Source organism: Pieris rapae, chromosome 15, assembly GCF_905147795.1.
Source record: "Pieris rapae chromosome 15, ilPieRapa1.1, whole genome shotgun sequence".
Classification (NCBI taxonomy): domain Eukaryota; kingdom Metazoa; phylum Arthropoda; class Insecta; order Lepidoptera; family Pieridae; genus Pieris; species Pieris rapae.
Genome location: NC_059523.1, coordinates 2,429,947 through 2,449,161, shown reverse-complemented (window position 1 = coordinate 2,449,161; position 19,215 = coordinate 2,429,947). Strand labels below are relative to the sequence as shown.

The following is a 19,215-nucleotide window of genomic DNA, read 5'->3' as shown; positions in this document are numbered from 1 at the left end:
GCGGTAAACGCATTTTAACTTCGTGACTAACGTGATTAGTGCGAAGTTCACCTGCTACTTCCTAGAATTAGAACGAAACTATTGAGAGGACTTGAAACTTGCAGACGTGACGCATAACAATACAATATATAACATATATATATAAAATTTATTAATGTAGGGGTGATAAAAGTTGGTATACAGCAATAATAATACATATTATATTGTTTCATTAAAAAAATAATTATGAGGCAATAGGCTCGATTAGACGGTAACATTATATAATACGAAGACACGTTAATGAACATTATCTTAGTTAAAGCTATGTCCAGCATAGTATTGTAGAAAATATATTCAGCATAATATTAATTATTCGATCTTACTTATTATAGATTTTAATTAAAAAAAAGTTGCTGTTCCTTTTGTGGACGTTATAGTTGAAAAAAATAATTATAACACTTGCACTTCATGTCTACTCTATGTAATTTAATACATTTTCTTTTTGTCCCTTACTCACAATGGTTGCCTGGAAGAGATCGCTCGAAAGCGATAAGGCCGCCAGTTGCTCAATATGTTAAATTTTTATATTGTAATGTACCGTTTGTAAGTGTTAATAAATAACAGCCGGCTTTGTGCCTCTTAGCAAGCGATCTCGCCAGGCAATTAATAGTAAAGAAAAATAATTACGACTAAAAATAGTATAATATAATACAATACAATATTATAGATGCTATTATGTGTAACAAAGAAGAATTAATACTTATTTCGATTAAATTTTAACATAATATAAAATTTCCACCTGTTGTAATATAGTTTAATATATAAAAAAAATCTGAGATATGTATTTTCTCTTTCAGAGTGCCACCTCTCAATCGAAGCACGCCGCGCGTTTTCTCCGTCTCGCCATGGCGTCAATCATGGACATTCTGAAGATTAAGCCATTCGTAGAAGTATCCGTTGGTCAACTACTTTGGGGTTATGAAGACCCGCTTCTCAAACTGGCCAAGGATGTCGTCCCCAAAGAGCAGAAGCTGCCTTATGAGGAATTTGGACTATTCTATGGGGTGAGTGAGTTGGGTCTGAAATTAGGAGTGATATTGTATAAAAATGTTTTTATATATAGATACATTTTTACAAGTATCACAAAATTTAAAACATGTAAATGGAATTTGTATGGACTTTTTAATTTAAATAACCCGTATAATAATCTTCAGTATATAATTTAATATTGTATACATTTAACATACCGGTGCCAAAAGGATGTAATTACTAGCTATGATCACGATTCATTCAAGTATACTTGACGGTTTTTGCCAATATAATATGATATTTTTTAAAGATCTTTTAAGTTGTCAACAGTAACTTAAAACCAAGAGTCGTGCTATATACACTGCGATGATATATAATGTGTTATATATTATTATATGCTAATAAATATTTTAAAATAACTGAGAAAAGCTTAAATTTTTAAGTACAGATTCTGTACAAATATCGCTTCGTAAAATCTTAATTCGTCAATATTTACATTAACGATTAAAATAAGGTCTAGGTTCGTTTGGCGGGGATACAAGCATAATTGAGTTGGGTCGGAATTCCTATACCTATGTGAAAAATTGTAGTTTAAATATATGTGCCCACATGAAGGTAAATATAGATAAATCCAGGAATTTAATTATATCCTTTGATCTAAAGATATATTAAAATCTACAGAAAAATGGAACAGCCCCCGATCCAGTAACAATGTTCACTGGCGCATCTGATATCACAAAATACGGTATCATCGAGCGATACAACCACCGTGATAGCCTCCAACATTGGGCAACAGACGAGTGTAACAGCCTCGCTGGATCTGATGGGTCCATCTTCCCACCGCATATCACCAGAAACGACACACTGAAGGTCTACGATAAGGATCTGTGTCGTCTGCTGCCGTTGAAGTAAGAATTTTTTATTTTGATATAATCACATTTAGGTAGTATATAATATAGTATATAGTATACATATAACAGTTTAAAATATCCTTTTTAGTACATTTGGTTAGATTTTAATTACTAGATTGAAATTTTAAACGATATCTTTCTGCAAAGTATGTATAAATAAATAAAAATTTAGCTGCCATAATTAAGATTGGGCGTGGAATTCTCGTACCTAAGGTCGTAGGTTCCAACCCCAGCTTTGTACTAATGAAATTTTCTCTCCATTTGCTCATTAAACACTCCCTCGAAGCAAAACATCGTGAGGAAACCGGCATGTCAGGCAAGGTAGGCTGATTATAGAAATAGCTGTTCGATCAACTGGCTGAATATCTTTCAGGCCGCTAGTTAAACGGCGCTGTTTAGTTAAAAAACTTGGCTATTAATGGTTTATTAAACTTGTATGTACAAAAGAAAAAAATATACAAGTTGTAAACTTGTATATTTTTTTCTTTTGTTGTGTGTGTTTGTTTTAAAGGACACCACAGTCTGGCCCTTTAGGGACCAAGAATAACACTCCGTAGCCACCCTATGTTTGTGTATAATGTTTAAAACAAAAAAAATGATACTCGAACAGTATAATTTTATTTTCTATGTTCGAACGTATTCTATTAATAGAAATTGATATAACATTTGATTTTTACGTGTCATTTGTGTTACGCGATAAAATTCACTTTTATCGAGACAATTCTATTGATATTATTGTGATGTCAAACGAAACGAGAACAATGGAGTATTAACTGATATATGGCGTAACGATATTTGAGACGATGATTGTGTAATGTGTGAACTGTGAACGTATGGGCGGATGTTACACCGAAGTGTAAACCGATTCTTAAGTATGTATATTATCATTTATACTTCATAAGGGTGCCGAGTAAAAACGTGAGGCGGATGTCCCAAACTTATAGATGTACCGCGCACTTTCCAATTTGGTTATCGAACCATCACTCACGGGAGCAATAATAAACAAAATTTCTATCGTGTTAGACCTATTTGTTTGTACACTGGCTGAGTTCACACGAGTTGCTTGCTAGTTATAAAAACTAGGTGTATCTATTACAAACACTAGGTGTATTAATATATTTTTTCAATGCTTTTTTTATATAGGATAATCGGTGTGGGTATCAATGTGTCTTTCTATAAAATTTTTAATAACAAAGACAAACTAAAATATTCTTAATATTTGTATTAAGCAGTTAAACCTCCACAATTTTGGTTAACCTCTTAAAATTATATATTTCAATATTTACGCTTTAGTGTAAGATACGGTCAGAAGCATTGTTACTCTATATAATGGTTCTTATTACATTCTCCATTACTGTCTTGTCTAGCATTATATTTGTGTTCATTTGTTTTAATTATTAGAATTTAGTAATTGCGACAGGCGGACGATGCTGTGCCCTGTTGTTATATCCGCATGTAATTTGTCGTATCGTGTTATAAAGCCGATTCTCCCTATCAGTGGCTGATTTACTAATTTTCAAGGCTGTGAAATTTTTGATGCTCTCGCCTCTACGACTGACATGTCAGATTATTATTAGAATCACAATTTCGTTGTACGTAATTGCACGCAAAATACTTTTTGCGTTTGATCTTTGAGCACAAAATTATACACAAACCGTCCAGTTTGCAGCCTCCCACCAGTGATAGGATTGACATACGCATAGGTTGATATGGAGAAGAGAAAATACACTTTCTACGAAGTGTGAGCGAAGTCGATTCTGGTTGGGTGGCTGAGCAAAATTTGTTGCAGAAAACATCAGAAAACCATCATGCAAAAATCTTTTATTCTTTTTAAAAAATCCGAAGCAAGAAATCTGTTCCCAAATATGCGGCCCTAGGCTCCAGTTTACTCAGCCTGCTGGTAAATCCGCCACTGCTCCCCATACCCTTGGAAGTATTTAACAAGTTTTTATACCGCACCAAAATTATCACCTTAATTATACGCTTCGTAATATTTATTTTTTTACGTGTTGAATTGATACATTATTTTACATCGCAATATTCTTATACATTTTTTTAATGGAATATTCAGATCTAGTTAATCTTATATATTATATTGTTCCCTTTTATAAATCTTTTTATTGTTAAATGTATCATGTATTCCATATTTGGCTATATTCTCAGTGTATTTGTATGTAATTATGTATAATTTATGTTAGCTGTAGGAGTACTAAATAAATAAATAAATATTGTGGTATATATTGATTGACTCGTTCCGCTGAATAAAAAGAACACTCTTTAATAACCTTCACCTAGAGTAAAAAAATAAACGAGTAGATATCTAAAGATAGAGATTAGATAGATATTGAAACCGTATTGTTTATGAAAGAAATAGGAACAACATAAGTTTATATTTTTTATTTACCTTACAGATACTTGAAAGATGTCGAGTCAGCCGCTGGTGTCCAAGGTTTCCGGTTTACGCCGCCAGAGGACGTTTTCGCCAATAACGACTACAACAAGTGTTTCTGCCCCAATGGCCCACCATGTGCGCCTAACGGACTATTTAACGTGTCTCTCTGTCAATACGGTATGTTTGATTTGTCTTAAAATTTAATGTCATTGTGACATGAAATAATGTTCGTACTAGTAACGTTCGTATTTGCTACGTATACTTATTTGAGTAACTTTGGTGTTCCTTCAATAATACGGTAGATTATCTTATAGTAAACATATGTAAACTAGCACGAAGAAAGCCATTTCCAAGTTTAAGGTAAATTTTCCCTAATAAACGAATGCCTTAAATATGGAATCTATCTGGTACATATAAATGTTAAACTTTAGCTTAACGAGGCACGGAAAAAACATGATACAGTTGTATATAATAAAAATAAATATATCAGTGGCGCTACAACCTCTTTTTAGGTCCTGGCCTCATATTTCTTAATCTGTTTCCTGATCATTTTTAAATCTAATAGGCAAGTAGGTGATCAGCCTCCAGTGCCTGACACACGTCATTGACTTTTTTGGGTCTAAGACATGCCGGTTTCCTCACGATGTTTTCCTTCACCGTTCGAGCATATATTGAATGCGCACATAGAAAAAAGTCCATTGGTGAATAGCAGGGGATCGAACCTACGACCTCAGGATGAGAGTCGCACTGCTTTATTCAGTTGTATATATTGGTGAATATTTCAGATTCCCCTATAATGCTCTCGTTCCCTCATTTCTACTTGGCGGATGAGAGTTTCCGTGAGGCAGTGGAAGGGATTTCCCCACCGGAACCGGAAAAGCATAGACTATACATCGATGTGCAGCCTGTAAGTATTTTTCTTCATCTCTACTCAGTTACCAGTGCTCACATATCGTAAGTGGTTTTATTTATTTTACTATGACTTTTTCAGGAAATGGGTACAGCTATGCAGGCTCGCGCGCGTGTCCAGATAAATTTGGCTGTGTCACAAGTGGTCGATATAAAGCAGGTCGCCAACTTCCCGGACATCGTTTTTCCTATACTGTGGTTTGAGGAGGTAATCTTTTTTTATTTCTGCTAAATAATTACTCTATCGTACGTATGGCTTAAGCAGTTAGCCAGTTTATTAAATGATTTATCGAACGCTTCAAGTGATATCTTTCAGGCTGCTAGTTAAACGGCGCTGTTTAGTGAAAAGGCTAGGCTGTTGATTGAACGGCTAATTAAACTAGTTGGCTGCGACATCTACATAGTTGTTACGCTGATAACATTTAGCTTATTACTTGAATTAAGATTAATTTTGGCAATTGTTAAATTTTTCTGTAAAATTATACCTACTTTTTATTATACTTTTAGTTTTTGACGCGACAACGTCTTGTAATTCGATGGAGCCGGCTGCGCGCACGATAAACTTGTTATAAGTTGATATCATAAATTGAAGCTATTAAAATCCAGTTCAAAAATTAACAATCACTGTTTAGTGTAAATAATTTCAAAATGCGAAGATAAAATTATTTTACCAACATATATTTCGTCTACGAAGTATTAATAACTAAACATAATGTGTTAGTTTAATAACCAAAGACAATGTTAAAACTTTTTTATACAGGGAATAGATGAGTTGCCAGACCAAGTGTCTTCGCTCCTACGTTTGGCCACTAAGGTCCCGCCCATCGCACGTCTTGTCCTCTCGTGGGGTTTGTCCGCACTGGGAGCACTGCTGATTCTCCTTGCTGTCACTTGTCTTATACGGTGAGTATACATTCTAAGAAATTATTTTTTTCATATACATATGTAAATAAAAAATTTGTTTTTAGTTACCCACATCAAATAAAAGATAAATTGATACAATACAAAAGACATTGGCTTTTTTTCAGCATTTGCTTTTCGGAATAGACATTGAGAGCTTAGATACTTTTGTTATAGGGTTTCCAATATATAAATTACTTTTATATTATTAAATCTTATCATCTATAAAATAAATATGAATACTACTACTGTATACTACGTCATAGAGATCCCGTTGAATAAAGACGAAAAATTTATTTAGGAAAAAAAATTACAAAAATAGAATTAAATAGTATCTGTCTGTATTCACATCATCAAAGCAAGCAAGATTCAGACGCAGACAACTCTATATGTGTGTGTAATCGGTTATGGTAGCTTATTTATAATTAATATTAGCTTTAAATTCCTTAACTAATTCCTTATAAAAATTTCAGATCATCACATCGTCAAAGCACGCTAAGGCTAGAAGGGCACGCGGTAGCAAAACCACCTCCCGCCAAAACGCCAAGTAAAGAACAAAATGGATACGAACTTAATAGGAGATAATAGACAAACGGTAGGATAGATGCGCCATCTTGTCACCGGGGGAGGATCTGTCAAATGTCAAATTAATTCAACAATGACATGACATACATATTAATTTGTTAACAGTATGTTTTCGGCCATTTTTCGCCAGCATAGCGGGTTTCAGGCATTGAAATAAGTCATCCTAAAAATAGTCTCTCTCGGTGCTGTGGTGAATTAATTTTTAAACTGTCTTGATTTAGTATTGCCAGGTGCAAAAACGTCGATGAAACGAGATTAGATATTGCTTATAAATTTCAAGATAGTTTCGAAATATGTAGGTTTATCGCAATAGCCACAAATAATTATAATAATCGTTAATTTTAAACGTATTCTCATGTACTTTTTAATATCGAATACCTTAATAACATGTAAAGAAGGCATATTTTATTTTCGAATTATTCTTAGGTTCTATTACTTTAGGACGATATGTGATAATTATCATCCATTGGTGTTATTTGAACAAATATTTTAGAAATTTCAACTCATAGGTGTAAATAATCTCTCGGGCGTGGGTTGCCATTTTATGATTTTAACCATGATTAAAGGAAATTTTATGAATAATTACCGTTAGTTGCTAGTCTTCGGATCCGTCCTTTTAGGTATACTATTTTACCATTATACTTTTTTAGTGTCTGTCGGTACGGTATTAAGTATATTTAGTTTTAATAATTATATATGACATCACAATTGTATGTGCTATTTAATTGAATTTTGACCGAATTACCGATATCTATTTGTTCTTTCTTTGAATTTTCGAAATTATTTCAATATAAACATTTTAAACGCACAATGTTGAGGCGTTGGTGGACATATTTTATTATTCAAACCATTTTGTGTCTATTCTTAAACGCGCTCCAACTCTAGTATTAAGTTGTTTAATGATTTGAAAACTTACAAATTGTTACTCTAATGTGAATTTTAAGTAAATGTATGTTGAATGGAAGCATTGTGAAAAATATAATCACAACGAACACAACTACACACTAAAGACTGACAGTTCCGTCCATGTTCTCAAAGTTTCACCAGTGTTCCCATTCAATTTTACCAACGATTTTGCTCAAATTTCGGGACTTAATTAGTTATTTCGCTGTATATGTGAACGTTTAAAATTGTGATTTGTGTAAATAAATAAAGGTGTAAGATTTATAAAACTTTTTTTTATTTTAACTTAGAAATAATCTAATCGAAAAATATTTACAGGCAAGTAAAAATTATACTATGTTAAATGTCAAAACCTATTGGCCAATTTGGCAATTATATATAAGAAAACTAATTAAAACAATTACAAGTGATGTAAAAATATCTACATATACAAGTCATGCCTACAATGAATAACAATCCAAAAATATAATAATTTAAATCACGCCAATTCACAGTAAACATTTTTGAAACATAGGGTCTTTTTCACAATGTCGGGATAAATAACAAATAAGCTATTTATTACTTATTGCTAAGATAAAACAGTATTTTTGCGTTTCACGACTGTCAGGTAGCGCTATTCATCAAGAAACGCGAAGTATCTTATTTGGAACTTTTATCTTTCGAATAATTTATGTGTTGCATAGCTATTTGGCACTTTATCCATACATTCTGAAACAGGCCCTAATTAATAAGGTTCTTATTAATCAGTAAGCTAAGTAATTTCATTAATATCTCATGATCCATGATCGTCAAGCATAGTGGAGCCATAAGGTCTCGCGCTCTCGAGACCGTTGAGGTTTCTCGAGGTAGACGTCAATCCACCAGAGATGGAAAGACATTAACTGGCGACCCCCAATGGGAAGTCATGGGAAACTACTAGAGAAAGCTTACGTCAGAAGACATTCTGAAGTGAAATTTTATTACTAAGCGTAACTTAAGAAAATCGAAACATCATTATATATATATATATATATATATATATATATATATATATATAAAAGACCTCACTTTAATGTTCACACGAATCCGTAAGATAATGCAACTTCAAGTGGGTTCTCTGGCCCATGTATTTGATCCACAAAAAAGGCAAAACTAAGCACAGCATAATGTGTTCTATGACAGGTAAGTTTTATAAATTTTCATAAACATAGTATGTATAAGCTTCATTTGAATCATTTTGAATATATGACATTACTTTTAATAGTTTGAAAAAGTTTTCAATAACAGGAAACACAAAGTACCACTACTTAAACGTAATATAAAATTAATAAAAAATATAACTTCATTATAGAATCACAGGTAATTTATTTAAGTTCATTTGTATGAAATGAAATAAATTACGTATTTCATTCTAGTTTGTTAGCATGAAATATTAGTTTTCTTTGCCTTTTAAATTGTAATGACATTAGATCTTTATCCAACGACACTACTTAAATTTACAACATGAAATGTGTCTTAAAAATATATTAGTTTGACATACAGGAGTCTTAGGGCGCGCTAAGTCTCGGCTATTAAACTTAATAGACTGATAGTTGGCTCCGCGTTCCGCAGACTACAGTATGGTATAGTAATAGTAGCAGATCCCATATTAATTAAGTAGGTAATTAGGTAAATAGGTATAAGATAGGTATATAATGTGAAAGTGAATTCACAGTAGCGGTATTGTGTAAATTATGTATCAAATTTTTATGTACATTATTATATTTTTATTAAATGTTTCTCCACATTGTCGTATTGGTATAGGCTGTAAACATAATGTGTGTATGTTTGAAATAAATAAATAATTTCAGTTGCGGTATTTAAAGTGGAGATTCAAGTCGGAAAGTATCAAACTTGGCTGTCAAAACGTGATCGCAGATTCCGATTCTATGGAAAAGTTTAAAAGATTACTGTTTCGGTTCCTACTTTACTGAATTTTGAAAATAGAATTCTAAAATGTAATTGAATTCTGGCATTTCACTATTTTTACACATTTTAAGTATACACACTACGTCAGACTATTTAATTTAATTAACTGAAATCAATGTTTGCTTTTTAAACTTACACAAATTTACACACTACAAAAATTCCATGCATATTCAAGAAAGATGTATAATACGTATATACATAAGTAATGATAAAAATAATTTATTTAAATTATAATGAGAGGAGACAGTGGGCGTTTGTTAGCTCGAAGGCGTACGTACAACCTTTATTTACGTAAAATCTCAACTCTCTCAGCAATTATGTTTATTTAAGTAAAGGAATGCAATATTTAAATTTTTTTGTCCGACGCCTCACAGCGGGGATATTTGTGCGTTAAGAGGGCTTTTCAAAAATTTATTAAATTATTTACTTTGAATTTCAGTTTTTCTACGTTTTGAAAATTTTATTTTATTTATATTTAAAAATGTATGCATAAGAGTTTTAGAATGCCATGACACAAAAAGGTGTTACGTGTTTCCCTAGCCTTTCTTTTAAATTCTTATGACCCCCCCCCCCCCCCCCCCAATTAAAATATTAAATAAATAATATCTAAAAATAGAGACTTAAATTATAGGTTTAAGGAAGAAATTACTTGGAAATTTCACGAAACAATAAGGAGATTTTAATTTTCATTTAAATAGCCCCCTTTAACTATCAAATTGTTACCCTTTTGGGTCTCTGGTCTACACCATTAAGTCTTCTACGCTATTCTACATTGAATTCATTATTCAAATAACAGTAATCATGTCAACACCATCTTTAGTCCATGTTCAGTTGCGAGGATTAATCATTCAATTTTGTGTTTTCTATAGAAAGTTTTCTTTTTCTCGTATTAAAACTTTCCACTTTAACGACAAGTTTCGTGTTCGGTGTTCGATGACACACTTCCGGTTTCCCTTTTTTCATTACATTTTGCGGTACTTTCGAATTTTTTGTATATTTTTTGATTGTTTCACATTTTGTCACACTTAAATCTGTCTTCACTTTTGGTCTAACGATCTTATACGTTCTAGGATTAGATACTGTCGCCATGTTTAGGTTAAGCGATAAATTATTTAGATTTAATAATAGTGGCTCAGATTTTTGTACCGTTTGTATTTGTTCGATAACAAAGCTAGATGAGGGTACCGCCTTTTCAAAGATCAATGTTTCTTTATTAACTTCTATGTTTGATTCAATTTCTGAATCGTTTAGCATATCTTCATATGTTACAGCAGTATCGTTTTGCTTTTTGCGTTCATTTGTTTCACGTTGTTTAGTCATTTTAACAGGTTCTAATTTTATGTCACCTTCATCTCTGACAAGCATGAAGGAGTCGAATTTCTGTGTCCCATCACAAACTTTGTTAGCTAATATCTGTGCGATTTCATTAGATTTAAAATCACTTAAAAGCATGGTAACAGTGTTGCCCGAATCATTTGGAATGTTCGGCTCGGCGCCGTATTTGCACAATGTTGCTATCGTCTTTGAATAATTTAACGATAACTTGCCTGTGTTGCCAGCAACTGCAAATAAAAAACTCATTCATAAAAACGTAGGTTTTAAAAATAACAACTTACTTCACTTAAGATGTTAATTGTCAATTATAACAATTAAACATTGTATATTACACGTAAAAAAATATTAATTTTGATATACTGACGGTATATCAAAATTAATATTTTATCGTCTTATAATTAATTCTATGGAGCCGGCTGTACGCACGAAAAATCATGACGCATGCGGCGTTGCCTCGCTCTGAGGCGTTCCATTTAAGGCTTGAAGTGCAAGCGAGAGCGCGGATCGAGCGACAAGGAGGCACAATCGGCCTCCGCGTTCGGCAGCATTTGTTTGTTAAAAAATTGACATAATTATGTAATTCTATTTATACAAATATTGTGTACAAATTGATCAATTGAATTGTGATTTCCATTTACCTCCTTCTCTATATACATACAAAATATCTATCAAATATTTTTTTTAAATACAACCATTCCATCAGTATTTTCTTATGACGTTGTCACGTTCAACTATCGTCGTCAGTCACCCGACTTTACAGACAACCGATTTTTTACTTAAAAATAACTTACGCTCAGGATGCGAAGAAGCAGTAGACGTTGCAATATACAGGGCAGTGTTGCCACTTGATGGTGATTTTATGTTAACTGTTTCAGGCGCAGCTTGGAGCAATTCATTTACTATCAAGTCTAAGCCTTTTGCACTCGCTAACATTAGTGGCGTCAAACCTACAGAAAAATAAAGAATGTAGCAATATGGTACATCGGTGGACCTAGATATTATTCCAAACGATACAAATTTATTGGAATAGTTTTGCACATATTATTAAGTAAATGAAACACAGGCATAAATATTTCCATGGAATTATTTTTACTATTTTTGAAATTATTACATTTAAAACGACTGATTCGTTTCAATTGACAATAGCAGAATAAGGTGCGCGACAAATGCATATAATTAAAAATAATAATTAATCAATTATTAACTTATTTTTATGATTATTAACGTTAGGTAAATAACTGAGCAAATATTTATACAGAATCATTAGCCGCGGTAACAAATTTCTCAACGTTTTCCATAGACGTTGTTTTTTCTTTTTGTAATACGATGCCGAAAAACATCTGGCTGAAGGCTAATCAGCTATTTGCCTATAAATTAGAAATGGCCAAAGAAACTTATTTAATCACAGGCAAGAGTATTCTAGGTTTAAGCTAGATTATTACGAACCTTGGTCATCAAACATAGTGCAAAAGTGATTAATCAAATACGTTGATATTTCTTCATCGCTCTGAAACTCCAATTCGGGAGTCCACAGGCCTTCCTCTTCAGATAAAATTTTCCTGCAACAGAAGAATTTTTAAAGATTTCTCAGGGTTGACATGATTAAAACAAGGTATTTTAAACATATTTGATCACATGTTTGAAACAGTTTGAATTAAAACAGTGTAACAAGTTAAAACAGATTAAATTAATAAGAAAAATCTTCAAAACTACTTTTCAATGCGAATAAATGGATATTATATGAAAATAAATTATTATTTAGGAATATCAAGTTCACCTAATAGTTAAATTTAGTTAATCTTTCGAAACATAACAATTTAAGTTTTCAAAAACGTGTTTAGTTTTAAGCATTTTTTTAAATGATTCATTCAAATAAATAATTTGTTAAGAGAACCATAGAGAGAGCATTGCCGGGAATCTCTCTTCACGACCGAATTCGTAATGTAAATTAAGTAGTCACTAAGGTGGTGGTAGTATGGCCTATATACTATTACGCGTAAGGATAAACCAATGGACCCGAAGGCTACTTGCAACATCAGCAGCAGAAAAGACCGACTGGCGGGCTCCGACAACATCACAGAGCATGCCTCCAAAGACTCAATTCCGGTCAATTGGAGAAAATTGGGTCTACGTCCAACGATGATTCAATAAGAATGGCTAATGAGTCAATTTCAATAAATAAATAACAGAAGTTACGTTTAGTTTTTATCTGCTATAAACCATAGAATTAAGTAATAATAAATATAGTTTCCGGTATTCGAAGAATACAATTCATAGTAATTAAAGGTAAGGTAATTCCCCGCCGCGGTATAGTCCCGCGAGGGAAAATTCCTAGTGTCGGCTGTCGAAAGAATGTTATTCACTGTTAATTTGTTACCCCTACTCGTAGTTACACGCCTTTTAAAATATTCCAGGCAGGTCAATATGTTAACAATTTAAAAATTATGTAAGGATACATGTCAAATTTCACAATCTAAAAAAATGTAAAGCAAATAAGGGCTTTTTTGTAAATATTTAGTGTTTAAAACAATTTGAACTGTTTAATATTTAAAATTAATTTCAGATTTTTCCACCCTGACTTTACTCGAAGTAAAAATTAAATAAATAATATTAAATCAAAGAAAATTACACAATAGCTTATCTTGTAAGATGCAATAACGAATGTTGACCAACAAAAAAAATTTTGAATACCCAAAAATCGAATTTCGGCCATTACGAACAATCATGGCGGCATATTTGGCAGTTTTAAAATGACAAGTAACAACCAGTGTTCACAATCGTACGATAATTTATTATCGCACATGTACGATAATTTCATAGCTACGTACGATGTACGATGGTACGCGGCTATCGTACGCAGATTGTACGATAATTTACGTGCTCATGAAAAGTTTGATTATTACACAGATAGTCCAATAATAATTACAGTTCTTTTGTGTTAGTACCATTTATTGGCTCATTGTTTTACTAGGATTACATGCCGTTGCCTCATGGCGCAATCCTTTCATTGGTTGTTACTGTTATTGAATTCGAAATGTTGGCACGTTCATCACACTCGAAGACGTGCCCTCATCCACTCCCAGCTCAGGTCTTGCCATACGTGGAACATTTAATTTGAATTATTATTTTTTTCAATTTAAAAAACACAAGTTTACAAGATTTAAACTACATATACTATATTTATATCATTTCCAACATATTATTGTCACGTTTTATATGATTTTATAAAGTATTTTATCCATTTTCCTGACTTGTACGATAATTTTTCGGCCCTGGTACGATAGTTGCCTGGCTTCAGGTTGTGAACACTGGTAACAACTAATAGCAGGTAAGTGCGGCAAAAACACGCGGCAACACAAGATTATTTTTATTATTATATTTGGTAATATATTGAAAAAGAAGATAAGTGAATTTATATTCAAGTCTAATATAATATTATTGTTACAAAATTTAACAAATATAGAAACTGATTATGTTATACCTTGGATGTTTACGACAATGCTGCAAAATAGTTCGAACACACTCCGCACTTGTTTCAGCAGCTGTGTGCAGTAAGGACTGGCATTCAGAGTCAATCTGGGTTATTTTAGCTCCAAATGAAAGTAATATTTTCATGCACTGAGGAGAGTTTGTATGCACCGACAGCTGTAGGGCTGACTGTAAAAATACAGACATTTTGACCGACTTCCTAGAGGTTTAACTGGTTATTAAGTAATGTGTATGGGCAATGTGTTAAATGTTTTATTTACACTGAATATTAGGATATTGTCATGAATATCTAAACAAAATATAAGCTTACACCACATAATTAATTGCTTATAAACGTTTTGCTTATTTATGATGAATTAAAAATTTACATTATAAAGTGCAATACTAACCAAACCTTTTTCACCAGGTATGTCCACAGATTCCTGCCGTGTTTTCAACATAATGCAATGTCTATATAATAAATCTGGTTCATCCTCTAGCACAGCTATGTGTAGTGGTCTGAAATTAAATACTTTTCTTTTAACATATCTGTTAAATAGTTGGAGCTAATATAACTGATATAGTACAGTTGTTGTCATCAATAACAACCAAAAAATTTTCTTTAAAGGTCATACAGTTATGAAAAAATACTTACAAATTGTCATCTTCGTCAACCTCCAAACAATATTTCCAATGTAAGTATGCCTGATGTAATCGTAACCGCTTTTGTTCGTCTCCTGTTAAATCTTTTAAATTTTCGGGTGTTGCTATATGAAACAAGTCGACTGGTTTTGTTTTTAATGTTACAATACTACCATCAATTAATTTTAACATAAATGATGAAGGTTCTTGTGTACATTTTTCTATGCAATCAAAGTATGGCTGGACATTTAACACTGAGTTGGGAACTTGCCAACTTTTCAAAGAAATATTATCATAAGATATATCAGACATATTGCTGTCTTCATTCAAAAAATCCTTGGTGTCAATAAGATTTATATTTTGTACTGTTTCCAATGGTTTACTTTTTGGTGGTGGTTTCTCAACAGTCTCAGGTGGTACAAGACTATCAAGAACTGCATAAGCCTTGCACCTTTGCAATCGTCTTCTTGGTAATTGCTTCACCTTTACTATACATGATTCATCCGTTTGACTAAATCTATCAATAGTTTTGTTTCCATCACATTTATCGACTTTTTTCATAGGTCCCTTTTTTAAAAGCGCCATTATAGCTTCAACTTTTGCGGCTACATTAAAAACACTGCTAATAACATTTAAAATGAGGTCATAGTTTTGTTGGCCAAGTAGTTCAGTTATACTATCAGAAGATAGTTCGACTGTCGTGTGGCCTTCTGAAAATTTCGCAGTCGTACGATTAGTGTTACTTACCAGGTTTAACTTATTAATGATTATTAAGTTAGGAAATTTCTGATAAATAGGGTCACTTTGCTTTGCCTTAAACAACGTATCTTCTCGCTCTGTATCTTTAGTAAGTAAAAGTTTTAAGGTCATATTGTTAGGAATTCTATTTAATTTACTCTTCAATATCCTAATTGGTTTCATTTCTGATTTAACTTCCTGAGACATTTTGATATTTTATATAAGTCAATGATCGATTGATTGATCCTTTTTCTAGCCTTTATTTAATAAAATGCATAATTAAATATAAATTTGAAACTTTTGCACTATTATTTCTTTCCTATTCATTGATAAACTAACCAAACTACAAATACAAATACAATGTTACATTTACTGTAACTTAGACAATGTTTTAAAAATATATATATATACACAGGTTTTTCCCCTAGCTACAATATTAAGACGGCCACAGAGCAGCGATGCCAACTCCTACAAAATAATCCCCCTAAAACTAACTTCAATTACTTGTCAATATCTGTTTAAAAACCCTAAAGTTTTAGGTGTCATCAACTTTGTGTCTGAGAAGTAACTTTAAATATGCATAAAAAACATTTAAGTAGTATACATTTTAATATTGAAATATTATAGCTTTTTCATATTTCAGTTATTAACACGCTTGGTGTATATATTTGGTTTCTTTACTTGGTTGGGTTCTAGGCCTAATATAAATTGTATAGAATCAAAAGTAATTCAAGACAAAACCGTTATTTCACAAAGTATGCTCTAAATAAATGTACCTTCTAAAAAAACCCTAAGATATCTTGATTCACCATAAATTTGTGGGGGAAATCCCCAAGGTGGCATCACTGTAATAGAGTGCAGACGTAACTCTTTCTGCCAAAATGTCCACAGACTGCTTATTTATATACATATGCATAGTACTATAGTTGTTTGCTGTAATGATAATATTCTTATATAATTCTTAATATTATATTCAGATATTAATATAAACATTACAATGTTCCACTAAGTACAATATGTGAGTTACATTACATACTATGTAATTAATTCTTCATAAATATGTAGTTTTTCTGAAGCAATATATTGATACTGAATATTCTTCGAAGTTTGCTTTAAGTACTTAATTAATTTTTAGCCACACAAATTTTCAGCCAAACGAACATACAGGCATTAATTTACAAAAATTATATCATTTTTGTTTTGAATAACTGGGCACAAGTAATGTGTAGTACCTAATAATTATTAGGTACTGCCCATTGTTTGAAGAATTAAATTATAATTTAACCGCAGTACGATTCACAAACTTCTCACACCCAAAAAAGAAAAAGTGCTGCTCTCAAGTCAACGGCTGACGTCAGTAGAACTTGGCCTGGTAGGACTGATAAGCCGCTGAGAAAATCCTGGCAAGTCTAGGCTACGTTTCTGCGGGACGAATGCAGCTAACATTTAAAATTCCCTCCTCCCCGTGGTTCTCCGTTCTTCTAGTTAGTAAAAACTTTCACCAATTGATTGTACTTGGCTACTAGAATAAGGTAATATCGTAAATAGGCATTATTTTCTATTTCTTTTTTATTTCAAGGCTAGCTAGCTTAAGGATACGTTGGTTGCTTGGAAAACACCATAGCATAAACTGGTGATATATTTGTATAAACCCCAGCAGACAGATTTTACATTTAAATACAGACTAGGTACCTGTACCACAGTATGTGTGATAAAAACCGTTTACTTGGATTGGAAACTTTAGTAAGTTTGTTACAAATGTATTTTTGGAAAATAAATAGTGCCAAGACTCTTCTAGTGTTGCACGTAAAAAAAACTGAACTACTCCTATAAAATAAAAATAAATATAGGCGGTCTAATTTATTTTTTGCGTGCGGCATTAGTTGCACATAAACATGTCCAGATGGTGTAGGTACCTAAAGGTTATATCATGAACTAGGATTGAAGCTGTAAAGAGTCAAATTACAGAAGGTACAAAGCGGCTAATAATTTTAATTAGGCAATATTTTTACCATCAATAAAAGATGCCCGCATACTAAATCTCAAAAGCCTTCTGCAGTGAGTGCACTTAACATCAGATAAGCCTGCAGCTACGACCTAATATTTTTACATGGTATTTACAATGGTTTAATTAACTGCCCTGACTTAATGTCGCTTTTGCTACTTACGACCCCTTCATCACACAATACAAGGCAAGCCCAATTATTCCAAATTCCTTGATCTAAGACCAACTATTTACGAAACTCGGTTATGTATACTTACAATACAACATAAATTACCAGCAAATCGATACATTTAATGTGACTAAAAATTCTTTAAAAAACTCTGGTATGTTTTACTAATACTGGCTGTCTTTGTTCCTTCATATTAAATATATATTATAATCTATCAATCAATCAATCTTAGAACGTATAATTTAGAATTTAGTATGAATTTGTTTTTTGTAAAACTGTGCTTTATATTTCTGTTTGAATGTGTATTCCGTTTTGGCTTTTGTGTATAATATAATTATTTGAATATTGTTTAATGATTAGATTATTTAGGAAATAGGAATACTTTATTAAAACAAATAAGAGAAATTAAATTATTAATTTTTGATCACATATGACTTTAAAAGACATTATAAAACCATACCTATATTATCCGATCACATAAAATACGTATATATCACATTTTATTCACTACTAATAAAATTTTATCTTTACGTTGATAAATCTGCGTCACATAGGAATTATATTTAATAGACTAAAGACTACCTAGTGTTCCTAGAAGTAAGGTCGGACAAATACAATTTTAACATGTTATTTCATATTGTATAATAATAAACCCACATCTATAGTTAAAGCTAATCTTGGCATAATACTCTTACGATACATTATATCGTATACTATACATATATCATATTATGTTACGTTATATTATTATTGAGAGCAATTTAATTTCATCCTTGGCCTATTTCAGGGGAAGTCCTTTCTATCAATGTTCTTTTGGCAGCTTAGTGACAAGTGTATTTTATTAAGTAATTGACAAGTATACGACAATTTCTTTAAAATTTAATCAAAGAAATCGTAAATACTAAAAACTAAAGTAAATACAGTCAGGATACATACCAAAATAGTGTATTATTTAAATACAGATTTAATGAACGAATGCAATCGTAGACAAAAGGAATACTAGTCTATTGCTATAGTGTTACTCATTATAATCTTCTGTCAAATTCGTTAATTTCTACGTTTTCAAGCTATCTAGTCTATAGAAGTATATACTATACTTTAACAAAAGAGATATCTAAACAGCAAAATAAGCATAATACATAATTAATTAGGTTGGGCATAAATAACTTTTCTAAATTAATTTAATAAATGCTATATAAAATGATAATTTTTATCCTTCACTACAATACAAAATGGTTTCATTGTTCCTTAAGAAATGGGGTAATAAAAAGAACATAATATTAAAATACTTTAATAATGTATA

At 31.9% G+C, this 19,215-nt stretch overlaps 2 protein-coding genes across 5 annotated transcripts in view; one reads left to right on the top strand and one right to left on the bottom strand.

Annotated features, from left to right (window-relative positions):
* Nucleotides 1-7,877, top strand: part of LOC111000460 (scavenger receptor class B member 1) — a 65,310-nt gene extending 57,433 nt beyond the window's left edge. For both annotated transcript variants that reach the window (XM_022269903.2, XM_022269905.2), the window contains 7 exons: nt 837-1,043; nt 1,690-1,916; nt 4,331-4,488; nt 5,097-5,218; nt 5,303-5,428; nt 5,981-6,123; nt 6,594-7,877. In XM_022269903.2, coding sequence (XP_022125595.1) covers nt 837-1,043; nt 1,690-1,916; nt 4,331-4,488; nt 5,097-5,218; nt 5,303-5,428; nt 5,981-6,123; nt 6,594-6,705 — 1,095 coding nt within the window. In that variant the 3' untranslated portion in view covers nt 6,706-7,877. The remainder of the gene's footprint in view (nt 1-836; nt 1,044-1,689; nt 1,917-4,330; nt 4,489-5,096; nt 5,219-5,302; nt 5,429-5,980; nt 6,124-6,593) is intronic.
* Nucleotides 7,878-10,145: 2,268 nt separating this feature from the next.
* On the bottom strand, nt 10,146-18,779 carry LOC111000463. 3 transcript variants are annotated; one of them, XM_045631243.1, is made up of 7 exons: nt 18,373-18,779; nt 15,014-15,710; nt 14,769-14,877; nt 14,372-14,547; nt 12,337-12,449; nt 11,682-11,837; nt 10,146-11,117 (listed from the first exon to the last, which is right to left on the bottom strand). In XM_045631243.1, exons 2-7 carry the CDS (start codon nt 15,583-15,585, stop codon nt 10,396-10,398), a joined length of 1,848 nt encoding a protein of 615 aa, XP_045487199.1. In that variant the 5' UTR covers nt 15,586-15,710; nt 18,373-18,779; the 3' UTR covers nt 10,146-10,395. The 3 variants fall into 3 exon arrangements, with proteins under 3 accessions (XP_045487199.1, XP_045487198.1, XP_022125600.2); XM_045631242.1 differs by lacking the exon at nt 18,373-18,779 and having other exon boundaries at nt 10,146-10,338; nt 10,382-11,117; nt 15,014-16,616; XM_022269908.2 differs by lacking the exon at nt 18,373-18,779 and having other exon boundaries at nt 15,014-16,615.
* Nucleotides 18,780-19,215: the final 436 nt, after the last annotated feature.